The 26,260-nt window shown below is 42.4% G+C and overlaps 1 protein-coding gene across 3 annotated transcripts in view; it reads left to right on the plus strand.

The window, feature by feature from the left end:
* abcc4 (ATP-binding cassette, sub-family C (CFTR/MRP), member 4) overlaps positions 1-22,853 on the plus strand; it is a 36,270-nt gene extending 13,417 nt beyond the window's left edge. For 2 of the 3 annotated variants that reach the window (XM_044051378.1, XM_044051389.1), the window contains exons 20-31: positions 2,525-2,604; positions 8,470-8,620; positions 9,339-9,458; positions 9,576-9,686; positions 9,788-9,888; positions 10,379-10,570; positions 13,747-13,902; positions 16,710-16,799; positions 17,258-17,430; positions 18,125-18,230; positions 20,103-20,237; positions 21,935-22,853. In XM_044051378.1, coding sequence (XP_043907313.1) covers positions 2,525-2,604; positions 8,470-8,620; positions 9,339-9,458; positions 9,576-9,686; positions 9,788-9,888; positions 10,379-10,570; positions 13,747-13,902; positions 16,710-16,799; positions 17,258-17,430; positions 18,125-18,230; positions 20,103-20,237; positions 21,935-22,012 — 1,493 coding nt within the window. In that variant the 3' untranslated portion in view covers positions 22,013-22,853. Of the gene's footprint in view, positions 1-2,524; positions 2,605-8,469; positions 8,621-9,338; positions 9,459-9,575; positions 9,687-9,787; positions 9,889-10,378; positions 10,571-13,746; positions 13,903-16,709; positions 16,800-17,257; positions 17,431-18,124; positions 18,231-20,102; positions 20,238-21,934 lie in introns of those variants that run through there. The other variant, XM_044051398.1, reaches the window with a different exon arrangement.
* Positions 22,854-26,260: the final 3,407 nt, after the last annotated feature.

The raw sequence follows: 26,260 nt of genomic DNA on the forward strand, positions 1-26,260 counted from the left end.
GAGAGGAGATTGCAGGAGCCTGGCGGTGTGAGCGAAGAGAATGGATTTAGAATGTATTAGTATTGGCAGCAAGGTGCCGGCGGTGGGAGGCTGCCCCAGGCTTGTGGGCCCTTCATAGAAGTGCAGGTGAGCTGTGCCACCTCCAGCCTTGGCAGCCCCCTTCCCCAGTATTCCTTCATTATCACTCCTGCTTCGTTGAAAGGCCCCTCAAACTGCACTGCGGCCCACACATGGAGTGGCTCTGAGTTGTCCAGTTATCTTGATGTTTACAGGGAACAACAATTTGCCACACGCCCTGCTGTAGCTGGAGCCCACTGTTCCACTTCTTTAAGTGTGATTGGGGGCCCTGCTCAACTAATATCTCCACCTAAGGGGGTCGCCTTAGTTGGGAGGGCTTGATATTTCCTGAGCCCAAAAAAGTGGTGCAAATCACCCTGGGAGTCTTAAACCATGAGAAATTATTTGATACTAATGCTGCTGATATCCTGAAATGTCTATACCCCTCTCTACACAATAGGTGATATTGTTGACAACCACCCATAGTGATTGAAGCCATTGTCCCGCACCGATCTTACCTCATAGGCATTTCCATGCAGCCAATGTCTTTGTGTAACTGCATCACTGTAATGTATCCCTTCTATAGTCTGTGTAGGACGGAGAATGGTCTTTACTTCATACCCTATGAAGCCCACTGTTAACTGAGCCGCTTGTCAAACAGCTGATAGCTGACTGATGTTTTCTGCTCTAACACCCTCCAACCATGGTATGATGTAACCTGCAGAAACCTATCCTTTTCTCATTGGCATTGTTTGTCAAATATGCGTGAATTTGGGTCATCTATGGCTTAGACAGTGAAATTACCTAAGTATTATTGGATCTTCCACAAACACAGTTTGACAAGTACTCCCCCTATTCCCAGGCTAAAGAAGAGGCATTCTTCACTAGTATAGCAGCGGCTCTGCCCCCTTGCTTGAACCTTCCCCTCGGGATGTCTGTATGCTAAACGGGCACTCACACTGTGAATAAGATTAGTCTGCCTCCAAGTGTACAACATGCTTATGCCACTTGACTTTGAATCAGTACTGATTTGGAGCATTGCTAGGTTGTTGTGGGGAATAATGCCTTGGCTGGGTTTATGCAATGGCTGTTATGGGGAGCCCAGCCTCGTCTGGATGCATGTTTTTAGGCGGGAGCAGAATTTTGGATAAAGCTGTAAGCTGCTTACAGCTGTGGAGAGCAGTGATTACAGGGCCCACCTCTGTAGGACTGAGAAGGAGGCTAGGAGGCAACTTTTAGGTCAGTGGTGCTATGGCTTCACCGTGCCTTGAGGGTCCCACATTACCACACTGCCAACATGTCACATTCCCTTATTTACTTGATCAAGTCCCACCCTGCTTTACATGGCCTTTTCCATGAGCCTAGTGAAACTAATTGTGTCACTGACATTGTGTCATCTAGGGCCCTAAATGTGTGAGTGATGCTTTATTTGCTTTATCTCCAGCCAGCTATTATCATTTACTTTGTGATGTATCGCTGTTAGAGACAATGTGTTGCTCAAGAACAGCATGAAACATTATGAGGCTATTTTTGAGAAGCTTTTGCCAAGGGAATATAAACTTAAGCACATGGCACATCTGCAGTTATTCTTGACTTTTTACATTTTTTTAAATCTCAGTCATAGTTGTGGCAGACGAGCAGCTGTCGAGGCTTTGGTACTTTTTGTCCATCTCTGAGCATTTGGGGCTTTCTTTTCAGAAAAGACATAGAGGAAGTCTTTCTGTCTAACCTGCCTTTGCATTGTATAGTGTGGGATTGGCTGTCACTGACCCTGCTGTAAATAGTGTGTGAAGCCAGCTGGAGTGTAATCTTATGTTCTGCGGAATCCGAAGAGGGTAGCAAAGTTACTTAAGCAGTGACAATAAAGGGCTGCCTCAGCACCTGTGGAGCACCAGCCAAAACAATGTACACCTGAGCAGATTGGAGGCAACTCAATTAACGTCACTGACACTGCCAGTCAGAAAATAAAGGCAGGTACGCAGCTTCTGTTGCCTTTTGTTTCCAAACAAAAGCTTCCCTCATGTATTCAGCCAAGAGTATGGCAGTCTTTGTGAAAGGCTCGACAAATAATGATTCATTGTATAATCTAGATAGGCTTGTGTTTTTCATCTGTTATTATGCCCCGTTTATAACCTCTGTTCTTTTAAATTGAAAGGTACTTTGGTAATTGTTGCTCAATAGTCTTGTGAGATTTCATTGGAATTGAAGCAAACAAAGTATTTTTGTATTGTGGGTGCTGAGAATAATTGCCTAAAATGTGTTCCTCCAAATGTACCAGGGGGATTTTTGTTAGATCTGATTATTACACGTTACACAGTGTGCATTGACACAGTACAATTAAACGATGCATCACATATTTCCATATGTTTCCTCATTTTCTCCAAGTGCTGTAAAATAATAATTTTTTATCATACATATTTACTCTAATCTCATGTAATCTGTTCATTTTTGTTGTGTTGTCTCCCAGGGAGAATCCTCAACAGGTTTTCAAAGGACATTGGTTACCTGGACTCACTCCTCCCATGGACTTTTGTGGACTTTATCCAGGTGAGTCTTACCTCGGCAGGTTTGGTCGCTGGCGGTGCAGCATGGGGAGGCCATTTCATGCCTGGCTAAACCTGCTTTGTGGTCTTGGTCCCCTAATCTGGAAACAATTACTGTAGGATTACCCGCCGGCGCGGCCTAGCGCCTGCACAGATTTAATAAAAGTGTGCACATAGGCTGAGGGCGTGGCTCTCTCTGTGTGACACAACAGAAGCAGCATCTTTAGAGAATGTGTATGGAGACTACTAAGCAAGTGACAGGGAGAAAGAAAGGAACCAGAGGAGGAAATAAAGGCCCCGGGATGATGGGTCAGATGTGGAGGGGAAAACAGTGAGGAGAGGAGAGAGGTGACAAGGTTGATGTGTTGTGTGGCAAAGAGGTGTGATCAGAAGTCATGCAGCAATGAAGCTTCATATGTGTTAGAGGGAAGGGAAGGCAACAGGTCAAATGGAATGTACCCATAGCAGGGCTTGCTGCCTTTAGTGCAATTCACCCAGGTTCTGTGGTCTTATTGGCCTGGTAGCCAAGGGCCACCCTAGTGCATAACCAGGTTGGGTTACCAAATGCCACCCTGCCACTGTGACAGCCATCTCCCATGAAAGCCTGCGGAGATGAGCCAGCTCATGCACCTAGCGTCACAAAGAAGGGAATGTTCGCTGCACAATTCTAGGTAGAGGAGCAGGCGTGGCTCCTTGGTTAGGGCCAAAGAATAGAACAAAGGCGTGCTGAAAAAGAATCTTCCCTCCACAATGCCTGAGTGATGTTTGTGGCAGATACCCATCTCACAGTAGACAAAAGCCATCTTAAATGCTGAAAGCACAAAAGATCATTCACACAAAAAGCTTTTTGTGTGGTATGGGTTCCCTCATTTTGATAATAAGGTGAATAATGGCCGGAGTAAAATAATAACTTTGTAGAAGACCCATAAGGTCCAACAAAAACAGGGAAAGTACAATAGGTTGTGACTGAACATATGTACACTCTGTACCTCGTGAATTATTTCGCTTATTTGGTGCTCTAGTAAAAGAATAATGTTTATACAATAAGTGAAGAACAAATGGTGTTTATGGTGTTAAAATATGACTAAGTGTATGTGGTGGATGTTATTTCTGTTGGTCCTTTGCTGCAGTAGAAAGTGGGAGGTCATTGTGATATAGGACAAAGGTGGCATCTTCTGGACAAAACACCTTTATTTGTGCTGCTTTCTGCTTTCTTGTTTGCAGGTGTCTTTCATGGGACCATCTTGAAAGCGTTCAGGAAAGAAGATTTTCACTCTTTCTTTATCAAAGTATTAGCTGCTGATCCTATTGTTGCTCACTCGCAGAGGGACATTTCCCTATAGTCATTGTCCAAATGGTTGTCAGTGGGGAATAAAGTGAAACTTCATAAACAATGCCCTAACTGGTTTATCTCTCCCTATGGGGAGAGACCGCTTCCGTGCGAGGATTTGCGCCAGAACCTCCTCCTTTATGGTGGAGTAAGCACTTCACAGCCTCTCAGCTCTGCCCCCATACTTGCCTAACAAGGGGATTCCCTCAAGCTGGGTGAACCTGGTTAAACTCCAGAGCCTGATTTTTCCACAGGTCTCATTTAGTAGTAATTTAGTATATTGCGAAAAAAGGGTTCTTTCTCTCCCTTCTTTATGGTCAGGGGACAAAGACAGAAATGTCAATTAAAAACACCTCAGGCTTTTGGGACTGTCGGCTTTTGTGTGGACTTGACCTTTAAATCCTGGGTTACCTCTATTTTCACAGAGGGCGCAGGGGAGGAGGGTAGGACAATGAGGGGTGAGTTCAGGGGTCTTTCAGCAGAGGATTTTGTGTGAAGGCTCTTGACCACGTCACACCACTAACTGTGGGGTCCATAGATATATTCATAGGCCTTTGACAAAATTCAGTTTGTCAGGATGTTTATGCTCAGGCACCAGGTGATAATCACTTTCATTTACATGGGACTTCGCCTGCTCCTGCCAGTGTTAATGGCATATAAACATTTGCTCATGAGTCACAAAGTAAATTGCAGCGGTGGAAAGTGACTGACATCTGGAGAGAGAAAATAGTTTGCGTGTGTGAGGCAAGAGGGGTGTGCATGGCTATGCAGATGCAAAAACCCAGCGCAGAAGGCACACAAATGCAGAAAAATGGCTATTATCTAAGAACACTGGCGGGTGGGTTGTGTGAGTCTCTATATTGTGTCACATTGTGTGTCAGGCCTCTTCAGTGGCTTTGTGGGATATGAGAACTGCTGATGTAACCGTTAGTGCTGTAGGATGGGATTTCACTGGCTTTCTCTGCTTCTTAAACACGCTGGTGACAGAAGGAGTGAAGAATGCACTGGCTCCAGGCATTACACAGGTTAGCCTGAGAAACACAGGAGATGGTCCTGTTTGGAAATGCAAAGGCTGTGCCATAAATCCCCTTTGACCATTGTTTTATGACGGTGCCATTGTCGCCTCGCACAAGGTGGAATAACACAAAGTGACATAGGAAAGTGAGAAGCCAGAAGAAGAGCTCATACAGATACTTTGTAGTCACTTATTTGAATAAACCAGAACACACAAAAACAGCACTGTGTTTGTGTGTGTTTGTCTTTATGGGTGTGGTTAACTAGCCACTCAGCAATACCGCACATGGTCATTTGATGGTGAGCAATGGTCGGTAAAAGCTTCCCGTGTGTGTATGTGTGGTCCTCCATTATGCTGCAGTCCAGCACCTCAGCTGCTCTGATTCTGCCGCACAGGCCAGGCCTGGGGTTGTTTGAGCCTGGGAACTTAAAAAACAAAGTCTTTCTGAGTCTCACCTCATGATGAGATGAGGATCATGAGTTCTGTGCTTTCTGTGACTTTTGTATTTGTGAATTGCTGTTTTCTTGAAAAAGGTTTTGTATTATTATCAAGTGGAAGAGAAAGGAGCAATGACTGAATGAATGACTTTACTGGACACTAGTGATTTATAGTATAGTGAGGTGGGGGCTGCATTTCAAAGCCTTTCTCTTATTTCCAAAATGGGGTTGGAAATCAGCAGCTTGACTGAGCCCAAATAAGTGACTTCTTTTACCTTTTCACAGCACACAAAGGCCTAATCCTAGGACTACTTGAGCCACCAATGTAGACAGCGACTGAGACCACCACAGTATGTGTCAGACCCTCCTTACCACACACAAAACACATTGACTGCAGCTTTATGAAGTGAAAATGGCCCAGAAAGGGAAAATGTGAAGGAGGTGTCCACAGTCATTTCTCCCAAAGAAAAGCCACAGCATCGTGGCATTTAATGCTAAAATAAAGCCCAGAGACAGAGTAGAATGGATTGGGTCACCTCTATTGTTCCAGAGCCCAAGTGGAACAGCCCTGTTTTGTTTCAGTACCACTGACCCTTGCAACTTATTGTGCGGCTCTGTCATGGAAAGTGTGGAATAAAGAAAAAACCCAGCAGTGACAGAAGACTTCTTTTGAGGAATTCTCTTTACCACGCATTCCCCCCTGTTTCCTGTTTTGTTTGCATGTCTTTCCCTGTGGCAAATATTGCACTCTGACAGTAAATAAAGGGAGGATGAAAAAGGGTTTGTAAAAAGTGCACTGAATCCCTGTGTCCAGAGGGATGTTTAATTAAAGGGAAGTGTTTATTTTTGTGCTGCGGAACAACAGTTGCTATCATAGCTGAACACAAATATAGCCATTAACTTCAATTTTCTACATTTATTTGGACATCAAAGAGCTGATAGAATCATTGAGAAAATAAAGCAACTGGGGTCAGCAGAGATTTGAATGGTCTTTAGATACAGCAGTGTGCCCAGTTTGCTTGAATGATTGAATCGCATGCGTGCGGTAGCTTTCTTTTCTTGCTAAAGAGCAATTAGCGGTAATTCTTTATTTAAACTGTTTGTATACAAAAGCTTTCATCCCTTTATCCACTTCTGTGTGCAGGGGGATGTGGCTTTTGGAGTTTTCTATTCCTGTGTGGTTCCATAGGAGATATGGATGTGGTCTGGGGGGGTTGAAATGAACGCTTGTAGGATCATTTATCGGAGTCATCTGTGTGTGGTGTGGGTGGGGGCCACGGTGTTCCTGATGCTGACATGATAATGCCACAGACCACGCAAATGGATCACATCAAACAGGGTTTTGGCGACAGAGACCTTTGGGAGCAGGAGGAGGCAAGACTCCTATCTTCTGGTTCCTGCTCCTCCTCTGTCCCCTCAGATGACCCCACTGTCAGATAAGCCACCCTAGTTTGGACATTAATGGCTCCAGCTAAAATGGGCCCAATTAGAATTCAAGTTAACCAACCAGCAAACATGAATGAGCAGTATAATATGTGCCACCAACCAGCAGCAGGAGAGTGAAAGAAAAACAGTATGATAAGATTTTTGTTCAGTTAATATTTGTGCCCCTGAAGGGAAAGCTGGAAAACGTGCTGTAATGGCCCATGTGCCACCATCTCAATTTGCAGTCTGGTACCCTTCCATCAAGACTAAGATTGAAACTTATGTACTGTGAAATTCTTGGGATCAGTTGGGCTCAGCAGCTTCCACTTAACTGGTTTGATTGTCATAGCTTGATTATGGCAATGGTTAGACTAATACTACCCCCTTATCTGAAGTTCGAATGGGATTGTGTAGCTTTTCATCATCCGAATACACTGAAAGTGATCACACGCTTTAGTGGCAGATCTGTAATTAAGGGGCAAAATTTGATTTTTCGTCTCTCAGGGCCAGTCGGGGCTAGACACCACCGACGGTAACCTTACGATCCTAATCTCCATGTCTTAGGATGTGTCTAATTTCAGGGTGTGAGGCTTAAATTTTATCACCTACCAATCACGTCACAAGGTTTAGCTTTCAGTTGAAAAAGATTGGTCTCAAACGTTTTCAGTGACAAGATGTATCCAGATCACTGACGTGCTGTACCGCTTACCTTTCGTACTTAAATGGATATGCATCAGTATAACAAACATTCTGTTAATTAATAAGAAAACTGTTTTTTAAGTATCAAAAGAAAAATACCGGTATTTGATTTTCATTATAAATAAAAGTTACTGGATTTAAAGAAAAGCCCACAAAGTGGTTTTCAGGGTTTGATTAGTAAATATGTTACATTATTGGAGTAGGTTCTTTCATGACATTATTTTAAGGTAGCATATTTTATTTTCACGCCAGATGAATAGTGTGATCATTCACATTTCAGGGGCAAATCCTATATTTTGCAAGTAGAAACCCTTAGATTAGTGTAGTTGAGAAAAAAGTGAAAAAGTTACGAGTCATCCCCACCACCACATACAGGCTTTTGTAAAATCATTGTATCTTTAATGTTGACAGTGATAAGTGTGATCAGATGCTTCTTTCAATTTTCTAAACATAGTGCAGGTGTGGTTGCTTTGCTGTTGCCAGTCCTCAGGCAGCTCTGGTATCCTGGTCTTGATGTGTCACAGAGCCAGTAAGACAGGTGATGAGTCACTGTGTTGTTGAGGGCTGTGTGGTGATGTATCAGACACCCACAGTGTGGTTCCCAGAGCCCTCTGTCAGTTATTGTGGCCATGCCCGTTGGCTGGCTGCTCTGCCAGGGAGGCTTACTGGCCAGAAGTGTTGAAGGGAAAGCCTGAGGGAGCCACGGATATGAGCTACATTGGCCAAGTGGTAAATTCTCACCTGTTACTAAGTGAGAATTAGTGCCGCAATCGTTTTCCTTTCACACTGTGAGTCACATAAGCTCAGTCCCACAACCTGCTGTTTCCTTACTGTATGTCCATTTTGGTCTCACACAAATAGAGCTGAAAAGTTTCTCTTGTTCAGTGGTGGCCCTCACAGCAGCAGTGGAGCTTTTGATTCTTTAATTAATATTTTTCTCAAACCTTTTTCTTTTGTTCACAGATTTTTCTCCAAGTTATTGGAGTCGTTGTAGTTGCTGCAGTCATCATCCCTTGGATCCTTATCCCTATTGTTCCTCTTCTTGCCGTTTTTCTGTATCTGAGACGCTACTTCCTGCAAACCTCCAGGGATATCAAGCGTCTAGAGTCTACCAGTAAATTTTTCCTTTTTCTTTTTGGTGTGGGGGCTTGGAAATGTCCATTTAAGCCAAAAGACAAAAGCAGAACACAGGAATGCTAATAAACCATTGAAGAAGGCCACGGTCATTAGCATAAAGGCTAAAGGTGGTGGAAGCCTATGGCTCGACCACACTCAGTTTCCTCAAGAAATGGGAGTTCATGACATCACATACAATGAAATAAAATGCAAAGTGTGCATGACTAGGCCAGTGGAGGCTTTAGTTTATCTATTTCATTCCAGGTTGAGAGCCCAAGTGCTTATTGGCCAACATGTTCCATCATAATAAAGAACAACAATTTAGTCAAGTCGAGGGTTTTAGGTTTTGTAAATCTATCAGAGAGAAATTGAAGACCACTTCAAAACTTGCAAATTAATTTGCAACCTTAAACCAAAATTGATTGGCATCAGAGACATTATTTAAGAAAGATTCCTAATTCAATGACACCAGTCATGTAGAATACTTAAAAATATGTGGCAGTTCTCAATAGTAAATTGTTAGTGTTTGGTTCGGCTTAAATATCAGTACAAACACACAACGTTGTGTTGTTCACGTCATCAAAAACACTCTCTGCTTAGTCTAGAATAAATCAAGCGTGTTGATAAAATGTGGTGATAAATTCATCGATAACTGTTTTCATTGATGCACGTTTGCCAGCAGATGCTTGACATTGTTATGTATACATTTCTTTTAGCTCGCAGTCCCGTCTTCTCCCACCTTTCTTCCTCTCTCCAAGGCCTGAGCACAATCCGTGCCTTCAAGGTTCAGCAGAGGTTTCAGCAAATTTTTGATGAACATCAAGATCTTCACTCAGGTAAAAAGAATCTCACTGATGAGTGCATGTTACAATCAATGTATCATGCACATTTGAAACCATATAGCATGTGTAGTTATGTATCTAGTTACTATGACTGTTTTTTTGTTTTATCAGAAGCCTGGTTCTTATTCCTGACTACTTCTCGTTGGTTTGCTGTGCGTCTTGATGGAATTTGTTCACTTTTCGTCACCATTACTGCATTTGGCTGCCTTTTCCTCAGACATGGTACTGTATGAGTCCTGGTTAAATCACACGTGACATTATTAATACATCCATAATGATAACCTCTTAAGTGTGTGACTGTTTGCATTTCTATGATATGACAGGGTTGGAGCCTGGTGCAGTGGGTCTGGCTCTTTCTTACGCTGTTACACTGACAGGCATGTTTCAGTGGGGTGTCAGACAGAGTGCAGAGATTGAGAACATGGTGAGAATACAATAGATATTATAATACACGGACATTATTTTTACTGGACTTCAACTAGTCCTGAAAATGCCTGGTGCTGGAGTGTCAGGCTCATACCTGGCTGTTACCAGCAGCAGGATCCCCCAGGGCTACGCTGTGATGGATGAGTACCATGGGGATCAAGGGAGCTTACGGCACAGGCCCCGGTGGAACCACCACGGGTGCACATTTTGGTGATAGTAGTAAATATTCAAATGAGATCTTTAAAAGCAGAAGTGGAGGGAAGGGCTCCATTTGGACAACATTTGGTACTAAGACTGGACTATATGTTAATGCAGATACCAAAGTGTTCACTTTCTTTTTATTGTATACACTACAATATAGTGTATACAATAAACACAAAAATATTTTTTGGAGTATTTGGTCACAAATACCCATTTCTTATGTGAATTTTGAAAAAGTATGCTTCATTTTACTATATGTAAATATAATTCGCCTTATTTTGTTGTAGATGACGTCGGTGGAGAGAGTGGTTGAGTATACAGAGCTGGAGAGTGAAGCGCCTTGGGAGACAGATAAAAAGCCTCCACATGACTGGCCGAAGGAAGGCTCCATCACCTTTGACAGAGTCAACTTCTCTTACAGTGCCAGTGAGCCTTTGGTCCTAAAGAACCTGAGTGTTGTCTTCACAGCCAGAGAAAAGGTTCTTGTCTTTACTCCCACCTGTGCATGCTTACTGGTGTGCACAGTCCATGACTTGGGTTGATATGCACTCAGTGTAGAGGGTGTGGTGTGATTCTTTTTTTATGTGGCATTATTTTCAAATCAATTATTAAAGGGACAGAATATTGTACGGCTGAACTTTGAGGACTATACCATTTGTGATTCATGGAATACATATCATGTAATTAAGACTGTTCAAGTGGATCCATTTGTTCCCAATTTGCATTTTGAGTTACCTGATGGTGACAACAGTTTATTCACTATAGAGAGAGAAGAGGCCAAGGTAGAGGGGTGAAGAAAGAGAGGGAGGTAGGCAGAGGGAGATGGTTGAGGATGATTGAAATTGTGTTTAATGCTGGGGGTGTATTTTGCATGGCTATGGTTGGCCAGGGCGGCTGATTTCACAATGGATGGGTTGATAAGTGTCGAGCCCCTGGCTCTGTCAGCCCATGGGAGGGATCACTGCAGCACACCATGAGGGTGAAAGGCTTTGTGCATCCTGACAGTTCTCCTGACACCCTTGCACAAGGAAACCTGTGCCAATCACCTACAGTATAAGATGCATTCACTCTGTCACACCACTAAAGATAATCATATAAAAGCACACAACTGGCCACGACATCTCATTTGACCTTCTGTTGTTAAGAGAGCAATAGTTCATGAATGACATAATATTAATCTCCAAGATTACGCATAGTACAAATTATGAAGTGAACTTTGGCATACAGTGTTTATCTAACGTGGAAAGGAACCTTGTGATAATGATTCATCTGATTACTGAATACCAAGGAAAGAGTCAATCCTCCTTCCCGAACACAGTTTGCAACATGTCTGGCATTCATTTTTATTGCAGGTTGGGGTAGATGGCAGTTAATATTGTAATTCCCACCCAGAGAGATATTAAAGGCAACAAAGGACCTGCTTTAATGCTTAGGGATGACAGCCGATGCAGTTTTTGAAACATACATGCACTTTAAAAAGGGTTATTTTGTGTAAATGCACGTATGAGAATGAAATAATCATCTTTTGATTAGAAAAATGTCGAGGCTCTTCAACGTGTTTGGTCACTTAGTTTTGTATATCTGCATGATAATAATGTGTGTTTATAGGGTTTGCCACATAGGAAGAGTCTCAGGTTATAAGATTTTATGCCCTCCTTAAATTTGTGATGACATGCTGCTGTTGCCATTAAGTGCTTCTTTTTTTTCACCCATTACCAACTCCCTTTAATCTCTTTTTTGAGACTTTGACTAAAGTACTGTGTTCTTATTTTCACAATATAAAGTGGTGTTGGATTCTGGGGTTATACTCCTGCAGTTACACTCCCATCCGCCCTTTACCCATGGTCCCACTTGAGAGGACCATAATGTTGCGGGGTAGCCACTGTGTTTTTACCACAAGTGGACAATCTCTTCTTGGCCATTCCTCCTTTTGGCTTGAGTAGCCAGAGTTGGAGTTCTGGCTAGGCCAGGATAGATGGTTTAAATCCCTTCCTCCTCTGTCCTTGGGGACCGACAGCTGAGGACATTTCTTTGTCTAGCACTTTTCCAAACAAGCACACAGAATAAATCATAAGACAGAAAGAACAAAAAAGATGGATTACTGTACATTTTTTGAAAACAAGTAAGAATATCTTGGTGACAATTATGCAGGGCTAGGTGACTTCTACGGGAAAGGGATGAGCAATTGTCTGTAATAGCTGTTCAGCAGCTCATTCTACGTGGACTTCTTTTTTCACAGTCAACACAAACTTTCTCAGCAGTGCTACAAAAAAAGTAAAATATCTACACTCTGTGTGTGAGTGGATGGTTGTTTGTCTCTATGTGGCCCTGTGATGGACTGGCTATCTGTCCAGGGTGTACCCTGCCTATCGCCCTATGTCAGCTGAGATTGGCACAGCACCTCCCGTGACCCTCATGTGGAGAATAAAGCAGTAGAAAATTGATGGATAGATAGTAACTTCCAAGTACAAAATGTCCAAACTGCTTAAAACTTCACATTTGGACACCAACATGCCAATATTCAATATTCTGAACTCAGTGGGTACAATAACCAACAGCAGCTCCTTTGAGAGACATCCGGAATTCTGGATTATTATGAGGCACATCTTTTAGAAGTAGGTCAGTGTCTGGGTTGTGGTCGCAGGAATCCTCGAACAGGCCCTTTAGGAACGGCAAACTCAGTCCTGTACATTGTGATCCTTTCTAACCCTGAATTTGACTGTGTTGGCATGTTCTGAGCACAGTGGGTCTTTGTTATGCAAGCAATGTTGTTGGTAATCCCTTGTCTAAACAAAGGCTTGCCCGTTGCCTCTGTATTGGTATATAACAGGCCTATATGTTGGCAGACAACAGTGTGTCAGCAGCTCAGAACAAGAGATGATTTGCCTCATGGTGCCATTATTGAGACATTTATATTTGTTTGGTTCTACCAGCAAATTTAATCGAAATATTTATTTTAATAATCTTTACTCAATTTTGAGCAAAACTGCTGAAAATAAAACAGGGAGCAGTTTGCTTTGGACTAGTTCTTGTCCTAAATAAACAAAATGTTATTTTTCATCCCTGCATATTAAAGGTCCACTGTGTAAGAATTGTTGCTATGTAACCCAAGTGCCTCAGGGAACTATGGTGGCCTTCGCATACCAGAAATGATGTAAAGAACTCTCTTCCGCCGTCTCTGCAGGTTCTTTTTCTATATATAAAACCAATCCTGCCCAGCGACTTAGGCATGAAGTTTATGTGCACGGTATTGTTTTTTGTCTTTATTTCCGTGGTAGGCCTCTGTTTCAAAATGCGAAACACACCTAGCACAAGATGGCGGCCTCTGTAATGCAAGGCCCTTATTTTAAGTACACATGAAAGGCTTATTTTAAGGCTACAGAAACCAAATGATTTAAAAAAAAAAAAAGAAAGAAAAATTGTATACACTTATACAAACATACTTATTGGTGGTATATTCAATTTCTGCTAATAAACCCCGCCTAAATGTTATACACTGGACTTTTAAGATGGGACAATTATCATCCCATTGCCATGACTCTCAATGAACCTTAATAAGAAAATGAATAACCTGATGGAGCACAATAGTGATGTTTTTTGTAAAGTGGTGTATTTATAAAAGGTTTATAAAATAATTCTCATCCCTGTACTGTAGGTTGGCATCGTTGGACGCACTGGTGCTGGTAAAAGCTCCTTGATCTCTGCTTTGTTCCGGCTGGCAGAACCTGAGGGAAGAATAATGATTGATGGTTTCCTGACTTCCACAATTGGTCTACACACTCTGCGCCAGAAAATGTCTATAATACCCCAGGTGACTCTTTTGAATTGCTACAGTCTCAGCTGTTGTGTAGAAAAATGTTTGATAATATCATCTAGAAATGAAGTACAGCATTCATGCTTTTGCACTCTTTGTCCTTTCCTCAAACTTTTACCTTGACTTTTTCTGTATGGTTCTGTTATGCCTCATGGTTGAGAAATGTCAGAAATGTTAGATGAACACTGGTAAGAGAAACCTTCATGCTTTGGCTCTTTTTATATGCCTGGCTTTAAAAAAAAAAAGCTAAAACAAGTGAGGAGAATTACAGTCATCACTTAGGGGATTTCTGAAAGTGAGACAAAAGGATGCCTTGAGACAGTTTAACTTTATTTCCGCTTGTTGAAACTGATACGGTATTAAGAAAATGCCAGCCTGCGGATGAGTGTCAGCAAAGTGGAGGGAAGGGAGAAGACTCCCACGGCCTGTAATGTGAAGAGAGCAGTTCCCCCATCCCTGACAGAGGATTAGCCATCTACCCCCCAAACATGGGAAAGCTGCTTAAGTGAAGTCTCCCCCATCCTCACAGTCAGAGTCGCCTTGTACACCATCACTTAGGCCAAGTCGCAAACATTTCCAGGGTGTCGTCAAGATGCCCAAAAACAGGTTCATTAATGCTTTTCTGTGGATTTGATAGGTTCCTGGCATTGCTGAGATAAAGTTTAACTTTCTGGCCCAAACTAGTTCAGTATGGATGTGATGTGTGTTTGATGCGATTTTTGTTTACACTGTGTCTCTCCCACAGGGGGTGAGAGAGCAAGAGAGATAAAGAGAGAGCACAGAGTGGCAGGTTACGAGTCAGAACTTTAACTGCACGCCAATCTGTATCACTGGATGGCATTTTCATGTCAAACGTCTCACCAGTGTGCAAGTTTCTCTGTACTGTGCTCTTATTTTTTTTTACAGACTTACACAGAGAGATGTTCGCATTTATATAACATCATCTGAAAGCCTTTTATTCTTATGCAAGACGCCAGAGATAAAGTGTTGGTCAGCCTTTCACAAAAAAACCCTGAGATAAATAGTACATTGCCATTTTGCTTTACATTTTTATGTGGTATGTTGATTGCGATATGTACATTGTTGATATGTACATAGACAACGTTCATTGCTAGTGAAGAGTCCCATTATTTGCCGCCCGCAGATTTGATTATGATAAGCTTTCACTATTATATTGCATTAAAAAATGCTCCATTCCATTTTCTATTGAATTCTCAGGAACGTCTCGCTAAAAATGAATTCTGTGGCAAACAGAGGGCTTAGAATTGGTGGAGCACATAATCGGTCTATGGAAAGCTGTGCTTGAAAGCAGTTTATTTCCTGACCAGACATTGAATCCTCAATTAAAGTGTGTCACAAAACTAGTTTGAATTGGGACTTCAGCTGGCTTAATGACAAGGCGGTATTTTGGTGACAGAGGGAAAAGCTCATTGGAAGTAAGGAGGTGGAACATTTTTATACAGGTAGCAGGATGAAGTCCTGAAAGCTGTGATTTTTTCTTTCTGAATGGAAATTGAGCAGGTAGTCCTGGGTCCTTTAGACCTGCATGAAGGTTTGGTGAGACAAGATTTTTGTTGTTTGAGGTGTTGTACTATGAACACACGTAGCACATTTTCACTGCTCAGCTGTCAGAGCAACGGCTTTGAGCTGATCTGTAAGAGAGCAGAGATGAAGGCGTGGATAGTGAGTCACACTCACACTAGTAGTACTGTAATCTTAATGCAGGACGCTGAACCTTTTAGACACATTGTGCACTTTACTTTTACTCCTGCTCTAATCTCACAGTTGCCAGGTGAACATTAACTATCATGATTTGAGGTCTGATTCATATCTTGAGTAAGCTGGAGCTATCACATCCTTGACTGGGATAAGTATTCAGAGAAGCCTATCAGTGTTGCTTGTTGCTCTGCACCACCCCTGTTGCTGCGATATACCATCACATCTCATTAGTTTTTTGAAGTGGTCATTATAACCATTTAAGTGTCGTAAATTCTGTGTCATGCTTCCAAGGTAAGCCCTGCTGTATTTGTTCCTCCATAAAACAATGGGAAAATGATGCCATATGAAAAGCTTATCTAATGCAGCGCTACAATAACACATGCGAGAGACACGTCCCTTTGTAACAATCTCTGACTGTCTTAGTAAATGATCAGTCAATCGCTTTAACATAGGAGTAGGATTTATGAATAAATATCCATGACATGAGGAGTAGATGTCGGCTTGCTGCTGTTTGTCACAAACAGAGTGGCGTGTTGGAACAGTGCCTGAAGACCCGTGGGCTGTCTCCTTAGCACTGTAATAAAGAGCTCTCTTTATTTACTTTAAGATGCCATGTGTGGCTCGACCTTGATACAGGTGTGTGGCTCACTAAAAATATATCTGTAATCTGAACCTGGGTTTTCATGAATGTAATCAAATAATGTGGTAACCCCTAATTACAGATGCATTACTTCATACATTTGGAGATGATTGTTTCTAAAACAGCCATTTCTATGAAATTTGTTGTATTGTAACAGTGATTAGATGGCACTTTTGTGTCATATAGTCAGACAATCTTGCACAGCTATTCTCCACCGACACCGGTGCACAGGCTTTGGTTTTTCAAGTAAAAAGATCAACTTATTCAAGAAAAGTTGCTCTCTGAATGGAGCTCCTGAGTGTAGCAAGCCCTTTGTGAACATCTTCTCCTCACACATTGCCTAGCGGTGCTCTATGAAGCCTGTCTTAACCCTTTCATACATCTTCCCCCTTGTCATTATCTTAACTGGCCACGGCCTTCTCTTTCTATATCCATTTATCCACAGGACCCAGTTCTCTTCACGGGCACCATGAGGAAGAATCTGGACCCTTTCAGACAGCACACAGATGAGGACCTGTGGAATGCACTCCAAGAGGTACTCCAGCGTGGCTCTGAATGATTCCCCCTCGCCAGCCCAGGGGGGATCCCTCTGTCCCCCGGCACAATGCTGCCATTCAGCCTCCCTGCTCGCCACAAGTCATGGGGGGAAATCCCATTAGGGCCATGGGGCCCAGCTCAATGTGCGGCTTGTAACTGGGAACCATTGAAAGTTCTGGGGGAGATGTGTTTGGGCAGTCAGGCTGACCAGGATGAAGGCTTCCCCCACAGTGAAGGGCTTCAGCTCCTGGTCCTGCCTCTGAATGGGTTTGGTGGCCTGGATTAAAACTAGAGGCTGGCCACAAGAGAGCACTGGCCAAGGTCATCAGTGGACCTGGCCCTGCATTGTGCCAGGCGGTTAATGGGTGTGTTTGGATGGCTCTTTAAAGACATCCCCACAGGAAGCCTTTATGCTGAAGTAATGAAGGGTTGGGGCTCTGCTCTCCCTCTCCACAGGTGCAGATGAAGGCCGTGGTCGAGGACCTGCCCAATAAACTGGAGACGCTTCTGAATGAGTCAGGCTCTAACTTCAGCGTGGGTCAGAGGCAGCTTGTGTGTTTGGCCCGCGCCATCCTCCGCAAAAACCGCATCCTCATCATTGATGAGGCCACAGCCAATGTGGACCCTAGGTAAGCGGACACTCGAGTGTACAAGTTAAAACATTTCATATCAAGGTTTTTTACGGGAGAAGTTTACACCAAGACTGATGGAGGCAAGGCAGCAAGTGTGCAACCAAGCAAGATAGTTGTAAATGGTTTGAATATGGCTTAAAATGCCCAATGAAAACTTGCAGAAGTAAAAAGAAAAAGTAAAATAAACGCTAAAAAACCTGGAGGTTCAGCAGTTTGACTGAATAAATGCTTACTTCAGCTGGGTAATAAAGTGTTGGGGGTGGTGCAGGATCACCTAGGCATGAGTCATACAGAGGGACTGGCAGTGTTTTGATAATTACTCCAAATTCCTCAAGGGGGCAACAGAAGTTACATACTGGAGCTTTACATCATACTGGGCCTCTTTCTGTCTATTTCTCAGAGTGCCCATCTTACCAGTGTCCGTCAATAACTTTCAGTGATCAGAACACACATGTGGCAAATTAAACAATGACACTATTTAAAAAGTAGTATGTAAAAAAAATCACAAGTCAAAATAATCTTACTCTATCTTTTTAAACTTAGGGACCTGTCATATCCTTTATTTGTATGCCTACTTGTGCGCATACCTCACTGCTGATGAGCCATTGTTCTGTGTTGAGTAAAATCCCTGCCCAAGGCTCTATAGGAAGAGAGATTTTGTGCTGAGGTGTTGTGTTCCCTTCTCCTTTAGAACTGACAGCCTCATCCAGCAGACTATCCGGGACAAGTTTCAAGAGTGTACAGTCCTCACCATTGCTCACAGGCTCAACACTATTATTGACTGTGACAGAATACTGGTGAGTAAGGAAATTTCCACTGCACTCCACTCAGTCAGTGTTATAAAGTGAGACCACTCAGCTTTGATATCAGAGGAAAGTTTGAGTATAAACACAAGTTAAGCAAAAATAGCGGCCTCCTTATATTTTAAGATGTGCTGTCACACACTTAAAGGTCCAGTATCTAAGAATAAGTGAAGAAGTGACACCTAGTGAGACTCAAGATTGCAACAAACTATGGCACTGTTGCCTATTACTAAGATTACCCTGCAGCCATTGCAGCCCGTCCGAGACGATCATACTGGACCAATTATGGAACTTTTTGTAAGTACCATCCACGTTCACGCCCACATAGGGCCCAGGTCGAAAAATACCAGAATTCCCCTTTAAGTGAAGGCCATGGAGAAGAGGTGTGTCTTAAAAAGTGATTTTAAAAGTTCGACAGTTGGTGCAGATTTAATTTCAATGAGTTAGTTATACCATAGTGTGGAGGCAGCTACAGAGAAGGCTTGATTGCCCAGAGTTTTTTGCCGGGTCTTGGACACATCTAAAACCGCAACCCGTTAGTTGACTTCAGAGTTTGCGATGGGGTATGAGGATGGAGGAAATACAAGTCAAAGGCTTATAAGTTTTTATTTTAAAGCAATTTACACTTTAATACAGACATTCTAATGGGTAGTATATTCAATTTCTGCCAATACACCCTCCTAAATGTTATGCCCTGGACCTTTACAGAAACACTCTATGGCTTGCTGTGCTGTTCCTTGCCTCTGATTGAATATGTGGTGTAATGTGATGCATTAAACACACCAGAGATTCAGAGCTGATAAACACCTCTTTTTGTATATAATTGTCAGCGGATTACAACACAGCATTTGCAGGGCTTTAATTCACCTGCCCTGCTTTGCAACAGCTGGGCTGATTTCTCCTTCACAGCATTGCCTCTCATTGAGCCCGCGCTGGTGCTACCTGATCTTTGGCCCTTTCCTGCTGCTGCCTGCAGAGGTGCCAATTAGTGCCATTTGTGGTAGCATTTGTCAGGGGTCTATGGAGGAATGGGGCATGACCTGGTTGCTCATTCACTGAGAGTTTTGCCTAGGAAAATCAGGTATCCCACAGAGGGACTGTTTCACACCTACATTTGTGTTAAATGCCCCCAGACTGTCGCACTCTCTGGGAGACCTAAACTGGGACGCACCTGAACTGCCATATCCAAATCTTAAGCTTTGCCTCAGTCAGACAGTACGTTTTCGAAGATGCAAACTTAATCGTCTGCCCTTAAACTGTTGCTCATACCAGCAGCTGTAGCAGTACCCCTATCATTCTAAATTCACTCCATGAAATTGTGCGTTAATGATAACAAACTGCTCATTACCTCTTTTGAGGATGGAGCTTGTTAAAATTTGTCTGCGATATAATTGCAGTCTTTTCCAAACTGCTTGAATTGGCACTATTCAAGCTTTGTTTGGTTTACATTGCATGGCATGACACAGAAATGATGGTCATTTACGACAGTGTCTTAAAGGTGTGATTGTTGGATTTGGCTGAGGACCACCCCTGAGCCGCTGAAATGCCACGATAAATACACGGCTCAGCCGCTGATCTTCAGTCTGTTAGTGTCAGCGAATCAGACTTTCACATTGCTAACAGGTCGTGCTCATTGTCCACGCGACCCTGTCAAGCAGAAAGCAGGCACCAGTGTTTGCTGTTGCATGAGTCATGTAAAATGGATGGTTCAGAGCGTGCAGAGGACTACTGTTTTCCCCCATTCATCTTGCACCGTCTGAATGCATCACTCAGCAGTGAAACAGCTGAAATGTCTGTTTTCTCCAAAGTAAAGTATACAGGTGGTGTCTCACACATACACACCCAGCATTGTATGTGTGATTGCAGGTTCTGGACGCTGGCAGGATCCAGGAGTATGATAAGCCGTATGTGCTGCTGAAGAACCAGGAAGGGTTTTTCCACCAGATTGTGCAACAGACAGGCAGAGCTGAGGCCGCCTCACTGCTGCACTCAGCCAAACAGGTATCCAAACCCACTATAAGAGCCATTTTTGTTGTTTTGTGTGTTGGAACCTCCCACCACTTAGAGGGAGGATGTACTCTACATCAAGTCAAAATGTTTGGTTGTTGCTCAACTGGGGGGAGAGGCACATAGCTCTTTGACCCTGTATAATGATTTTGTTCTATATAATATTGGACTGCATAAGAAAGTTGTTTTCGGAGTTAACGGAATCATTAGAGAACATCGCTTGTCGGAACTTGCCAGCAGCAACTGGTGTGGCCCTTTTTGATTGGTAAATAGGTCACTACACCCACCTTTGTCTGAGAATGGGGCCAAATATGCTCTCCCTTCAACTCCAGACTCCGTTGCCCACCTCCAAAATAATACAGTCAAGCAACAGACAATGCCAAGGCACTTGATTACCATCTTAATTTAAAGTGCCTTCTTGGAACATTGCAATGACATAACATTCATTTCAAGAGAGATTGTCCCTTTGTAGATTCACATCCACTGATGTTATCACAGAAACCCTCTGTATAATCTCTTTTCCCCATAATGTAATTTCAAGATCATTTTCGAGATGATTCTAGAAAAGCAGCTTTCTTCGCTCAATATCGATTTGGAAATATTGGCTTTAACTTCATCATGATTTGGGATAAACTTTCTATGGGGATTACTGTAATAGAGAATGTCCATATTTTTTCCCTGTGAAATTCATTCCTGATGTATTTCCCCCTCAGACACTGAAAAGATAAGGGCCGGCTATTCATTGTTCAATTCCATTTTATGTGCATCTGTCTGGGACTACAGATACCATATTGCAACTTCAAACAGGTCTTTGTGAAATAAGAAAAAGTAGGCATCATTTCATTTTCTCTCTGTCCCTTGCACAAATTTATCAGCGGGACTGTATCTCCTCAGCCACAGGAGTGAAATGAGTAAAATACTGATTTCAAAGACTCAGCACACTGCGGTATTATTTGGTATCATCTTACCCTGCACACTGGTGGATTGGTAGTTACATTGTTCGAGCCCTTACGTTTCCCTTTCTTTATTGTATGGTGCTCTCCTTAGATCAGATTACTGCGGCATCCATAACTGTCTAGCACCACTTATTAAATACTGCGATGGTCCACATGTTGTGTGTCAAGTTTCTATAGTTGTCACTCAAGGTTTAAATACATTCATTAATCTGATATCATCCTATAGCTCCTTTGTCCATGCTGAAAGAGAACCTCGGAGTAGACCGTATATCTGTGTAGCTGTGACTAACCTGTTTTTACATCCGTTTGCCTCTTCTTCACAGACTGTGTCTTGCTGAAACCTTCAGTTTCCCATAATCTTTGTGTATAAATAAATTAAGTGTTTTGTTGTTACTTAAAGCAAACACTGATATCTTTCAAGCCATGTTTAAAAAAAACTAACCAAAAAAAAAAAACACGATTACACAGCTTAGCTCAGAAACCACCATTGGGGAAAATTAACTGGAATAAAGCTAATAATTTGAGTGATTATCTTTGATATTTTTCTCCCCTTGCTTCTCACAGTTGTTTATGAGGCTAAATTAGCCACTTTTGCACGCTTCAGCGAGTGACAAATCCCTTCACCCAGCTCTGACGGGATCTGTCAGAAAAACGCACCGTAACAGATTGTGGCTTAGATTGGACTGTGTGCTCGTACTGTACTCTGTAACACTGTTTCCCTGATACACTTCCCAGGTTTACATGAACGAAAAGCGAGGGACAGATGTGCGCTGTGCCAAGGACAACTGTGTCATCTTTGAGACGTCTCTTTGACAGCTTGGAGAGTCACTGTGGAGCGTCACTGACCAAAACCTTTACCATATACTGTACACGTTGTCCCTTTATTGTGTATTAAAAGTGCTGCAGCTTTTTTAGCAGACATAGTATGTGCTGCATTTGATTGTCATAGTCCTTTGGTCTGGAATAGAAAAGAGGCAGGCTTTGCCTTTATTGACAGCAGTTTACTGCATCACTGTTTATTGATTACACTTCTCAATGTTTATTTATGTGTGTTCTGGCCTCTTGGGTAGCTTTAGTCCTGCTCTGGTGCATATATTGGGTGTATTCACCAAAGGCGATAAATTACAGGTGGCTTAAATTATTATTTTAAAACAGACATAGTTTCCTGCAACTAAGGTCTTTTTATTATATGCTAAGTGCTTGACAAGACAAGGACAAACTCAGAGGAGACACAAGAGTGTTCAGTAATTATTGTGCCTTAATCAGACTATTGATTTGTTACAATTGCACTGTTTTTTTTATCAGCATGTCTTTCTGCACTTAAACCATTGCGGTTTTATGTCTACCTCAGCTCTTGTCAGGAAAGATAAAGTTAAAATGGTGCATGTCATTTTAATGGCAGCGACACTGGCGAACACCAGGGAACATAGGAGGAATGTTTTAAATTTGTGACGGAACTAACAGAAAATGCAGCACTTTTAATCACACTACCTACAGCTACGTATTCAACTTTAAAATTGGTTTAATGTTTAATTTTTAATTTTGACATTTTGTATTTTGTAGAAGGTTATATTTCGGTGAGCTTGTACATGTTGTCACTCGTAATTGACAATGGGTGGAATTCAAATGACCAGCAATAAAACAGCATTTTTAATGGTTCCGTACTGTCTTCATTTTACTTTCAAAACATTGTCGTCCCTTTGACGTTGACTCACCAACCATTTCCTCCTGCTGTTGCTCATCCTGTGTTCACTTGTCTGAATGTTGTGTCCCTCAGGTCAGTGATTACAGCTGGTTTTGACCATGATGCTACAAATTGTTAAGTGGTTAAGAACACAACCTAGTCATTATTGTGTTGAGTCAAGTGATTTTTCAAATTAGTTCCATGGTGTTCAAGTGGTTAATCTATTTACTCCCATTATTCGAACAGGTTGGTAGTGCAATGTGATGATTAAATCCTAATTACAATCTTCTTCTTTTTTTGCATCAGCAGCTCTAATAGAAAAGGGTTGTTGTTAAATTTGCCTTATACACACAAGAAGAGGTGATTACGCCTTCAGAGATGGCTGTCAGTGAACACTTAGCTTTGTATAAAAGGCAGTATTTAACCAGGCCTAGATTTGGGTTGTGAACTGCAGGACACCAGTTCCTTTAAAAGCTGAGTGATTTACACAATTCATTAAAGCCACTGAATCTTCAGCCGGCGTCATATTAAATGGTTACTTACTCTCAAATAGCCCCATGGGAGTTGAATTGTTGGCTTGCGAATAGATTAAAGTTTACAGTGAAAAGAGAAATTGAATTCAGAGGTAATCAATAGCATAATGGGCCAGTGAGAGGAGCCTGCTGCCTGAAATGAAATTACCATATTTTTAATCTTAATTTTCCACTCTGTTTATCTGACAGTGTGGATGTGCAATCCAAACAGATAATGAGAGACTGGGATATTGACAGTGGGGTCCTCTGGAGTGCTTGTTTCAGTGATTAAACGCTGTGATCTGTGATTACTTTGTGTCGGGTGTCAGGCTGGCGGCCAGGGCCCGGGGAGACACAGGCACAGAGCAGCTGGAGCATCATGGGTCTCCGAGGTGCTAATGCACCTGACAGAACATTGACAGCATGTGAAACCCTATCAGGGAATGCACCACACGGCAGCTGCCACAATAGCAATACTCATGGCACTATCTACATCAGAGTCAGCATATATCCTCTCTGCTCTCCCCTCGATAACAGCCAGCACAAGAATGGTGACAACAAAGTTTACACAATAACTATTATTAACCGGATACCTTCCTACGTCGTGCAATAATACTGCTGAATAGGTGTGCATATAGGAATGCCATCAACATAGTGCTGATATAGCTTTAATAAATAAATGTCTGAGAAACCTGGCTGTCAGCACAATGAAGTTTAATCCCAAAGAAATAAAAACACAAAATAAGCATCAGCACAATATGGAGGCAGTGAATGAAATGATGAATTCATCCTGTGGCATCCACACTTTTAAGAGAGAAGTGATGCTGATTTTAGGACGCGATACATGCCCTATTCAGTCAAAGACGTGTTATTGTCAGTTTAGAGAAGAACAATGTGAAAAGTATTTACAACACGTGAAAGTGGTGTGAATTGTTTACGATTGTTTTGTCACGGTCCGGTAAATAAGTGGTCTCGGGTCCATTTTTGGTTGAGGAAACAATGTTTTTTCATTTTTTTTTTCCACAAACTTTCTGTTGTGCCAGCATTTTCTTTTGTGATGGATATACTGCTGTTTGACAAATGGAAACAAATTGCATGGTACAGGCATCTGAATGGCAGGGAGTTGGGGAGTGTCAAACTCGGTGCTGAAAGACGATGAAGCGAGAGCCGCAGGTTTTTTGTGGGCGACTCAGACCTGACTGATCCCAGCATAAAGTACTTGTTGAAGAGAAGGAGAAAAGGAGAACAGGATTTCGACAGGCTGCAATGAAATTAGGAGAATTAACTATGGCGGCTTTGTTCGTGGCTGGTGACATGGGGTGGGGGAGATGGGAAGACTGGAGTGATTCCCCAGAGACTCGGCGCTCAGCCTTTCTAAAGTGACTACAAACCGAATATCTGACAAGTTCCCAAGGCCTGACACGACTCTGTGAAGAGCTAAGAAAAACAAACACAAACAAACATTCTTTAAGATACATGTGGTGACACTGAATGCTGTGTGTTAGAAAATGGCTTTTTTATCCCGGTAAAAATAGACGCTCAATTTGGAATATGTTGATGCTATATTTTCTAGATAGATGCAACAACCTAGTTAGACCAAGTTTTCCCCCCTCTGACAGACTTTATGAAAGTGGGAAAAAACGAGAAAAGTATCACATGTTGACATTCCAACTTGTTACCAGTAGTTATCTTTAGTGTTGGTTCATACATAAACATTAACGTCAAGTAGTTCCTCCCAGTGTGCACACAAGAGTAGAGCCACACTGTGTCACGGTGCCTCAGCAGTTTAGTGACCACCCTGACTTGGCCGACTAATACTGCTACAAACAATAATTATGTGGCATGTAACAGATTATGCCTCGTAAACTCACCGGACTGTGTGTGTGTGTGTGTGTGTGTGTGTCTGTGTTTTCCTACTCTGTTGAGCGTGAGTGTATTCCAGCTATTACGCAGAATGAAAGAACTGCTGAAATGAAAACTCTTTTATTACGGGAAATTAGAGCACAACAAGTGGTCTCAAAGAAGCTTAGATTTTTTGTAATTATACCTGACCCTGCTACTTTGAACTAAACTGGCTAATGTGGGCCTTTGAAAAGTCACCAAAAAGGAAGCCTCTTTGCATGCTTTAGCCTAAAATCCTGGGCATGCTCTGTCACCCTCCAAAAGTGCCGTTTGATTCTTCAACTGAGGGAGAAAGAAGCAAAGTGGAAGGTTAGACAATAGCAGATGGCTTATCTCATCAGTAAATAAGGCTTATTGCTTAAAGCCATAAAAGGCTATGCTCACTGGTGATGTCATGCCTTTGTGGAAGATTGATGGAGCTTGAGGCAGGGGGCATAATTTGAGTGTGAATGTGTGTGTGTGTGTGCGTGTGCATGTGCGTGCGTGTGTGTGGAAGTGAAGGCCTGCTGCACCAAAAACTCTTTTTCACCCTGTAGAGTTTGATGAAATTTAAAATGTATGACACATACTCTAACTGCTGCTGCACTAGCGTTGTGGTCTTTGGTGGTAAACTAACCCAAATGTACTTCAAAGTTCCTGCTGACCAGGGGGCTTTTATCCTTGGCCATGAGAGCGGTTGATGTTCTGTGCATGTAAACGTGGGGCTTTGAGTAAAGGTGGGGACAGCTTGTGTCCCCCATTATTGTCTGGTTGCATTTACGTGGGTCCAAGGGCCCACTGTGTCTTTTCGGGTTACTTTCTCATCATTTCTCCTAATGTAGAGACCCACAGGGTTGGTGGCAAGTGCACAATGCGGCTGTTGTATGGTTACTGTCAGCTCTCTCAAATAAGGCTTCCTGTTCATTAGACTTCTTTTCACCTCCGCACAATGCGCCGGCTTTGCAGCAATAGTGAGTCGACGCC

Source organism: Solea senegalensis, linkage group LG2 (genome assembly GCF_019176455.1).
Source record: "Solea senegalensis isolate Sse05_10M linkage group LG2, IFAPA_SoseM_1, whole genome shotgun sequence".
Classification (NCBI taxonomy): Eukaryota; Metazoa; Chordata; class Actinopteri; order Pleuronectiformes; family Soleidae; genus Solea; species Solea senegalensis.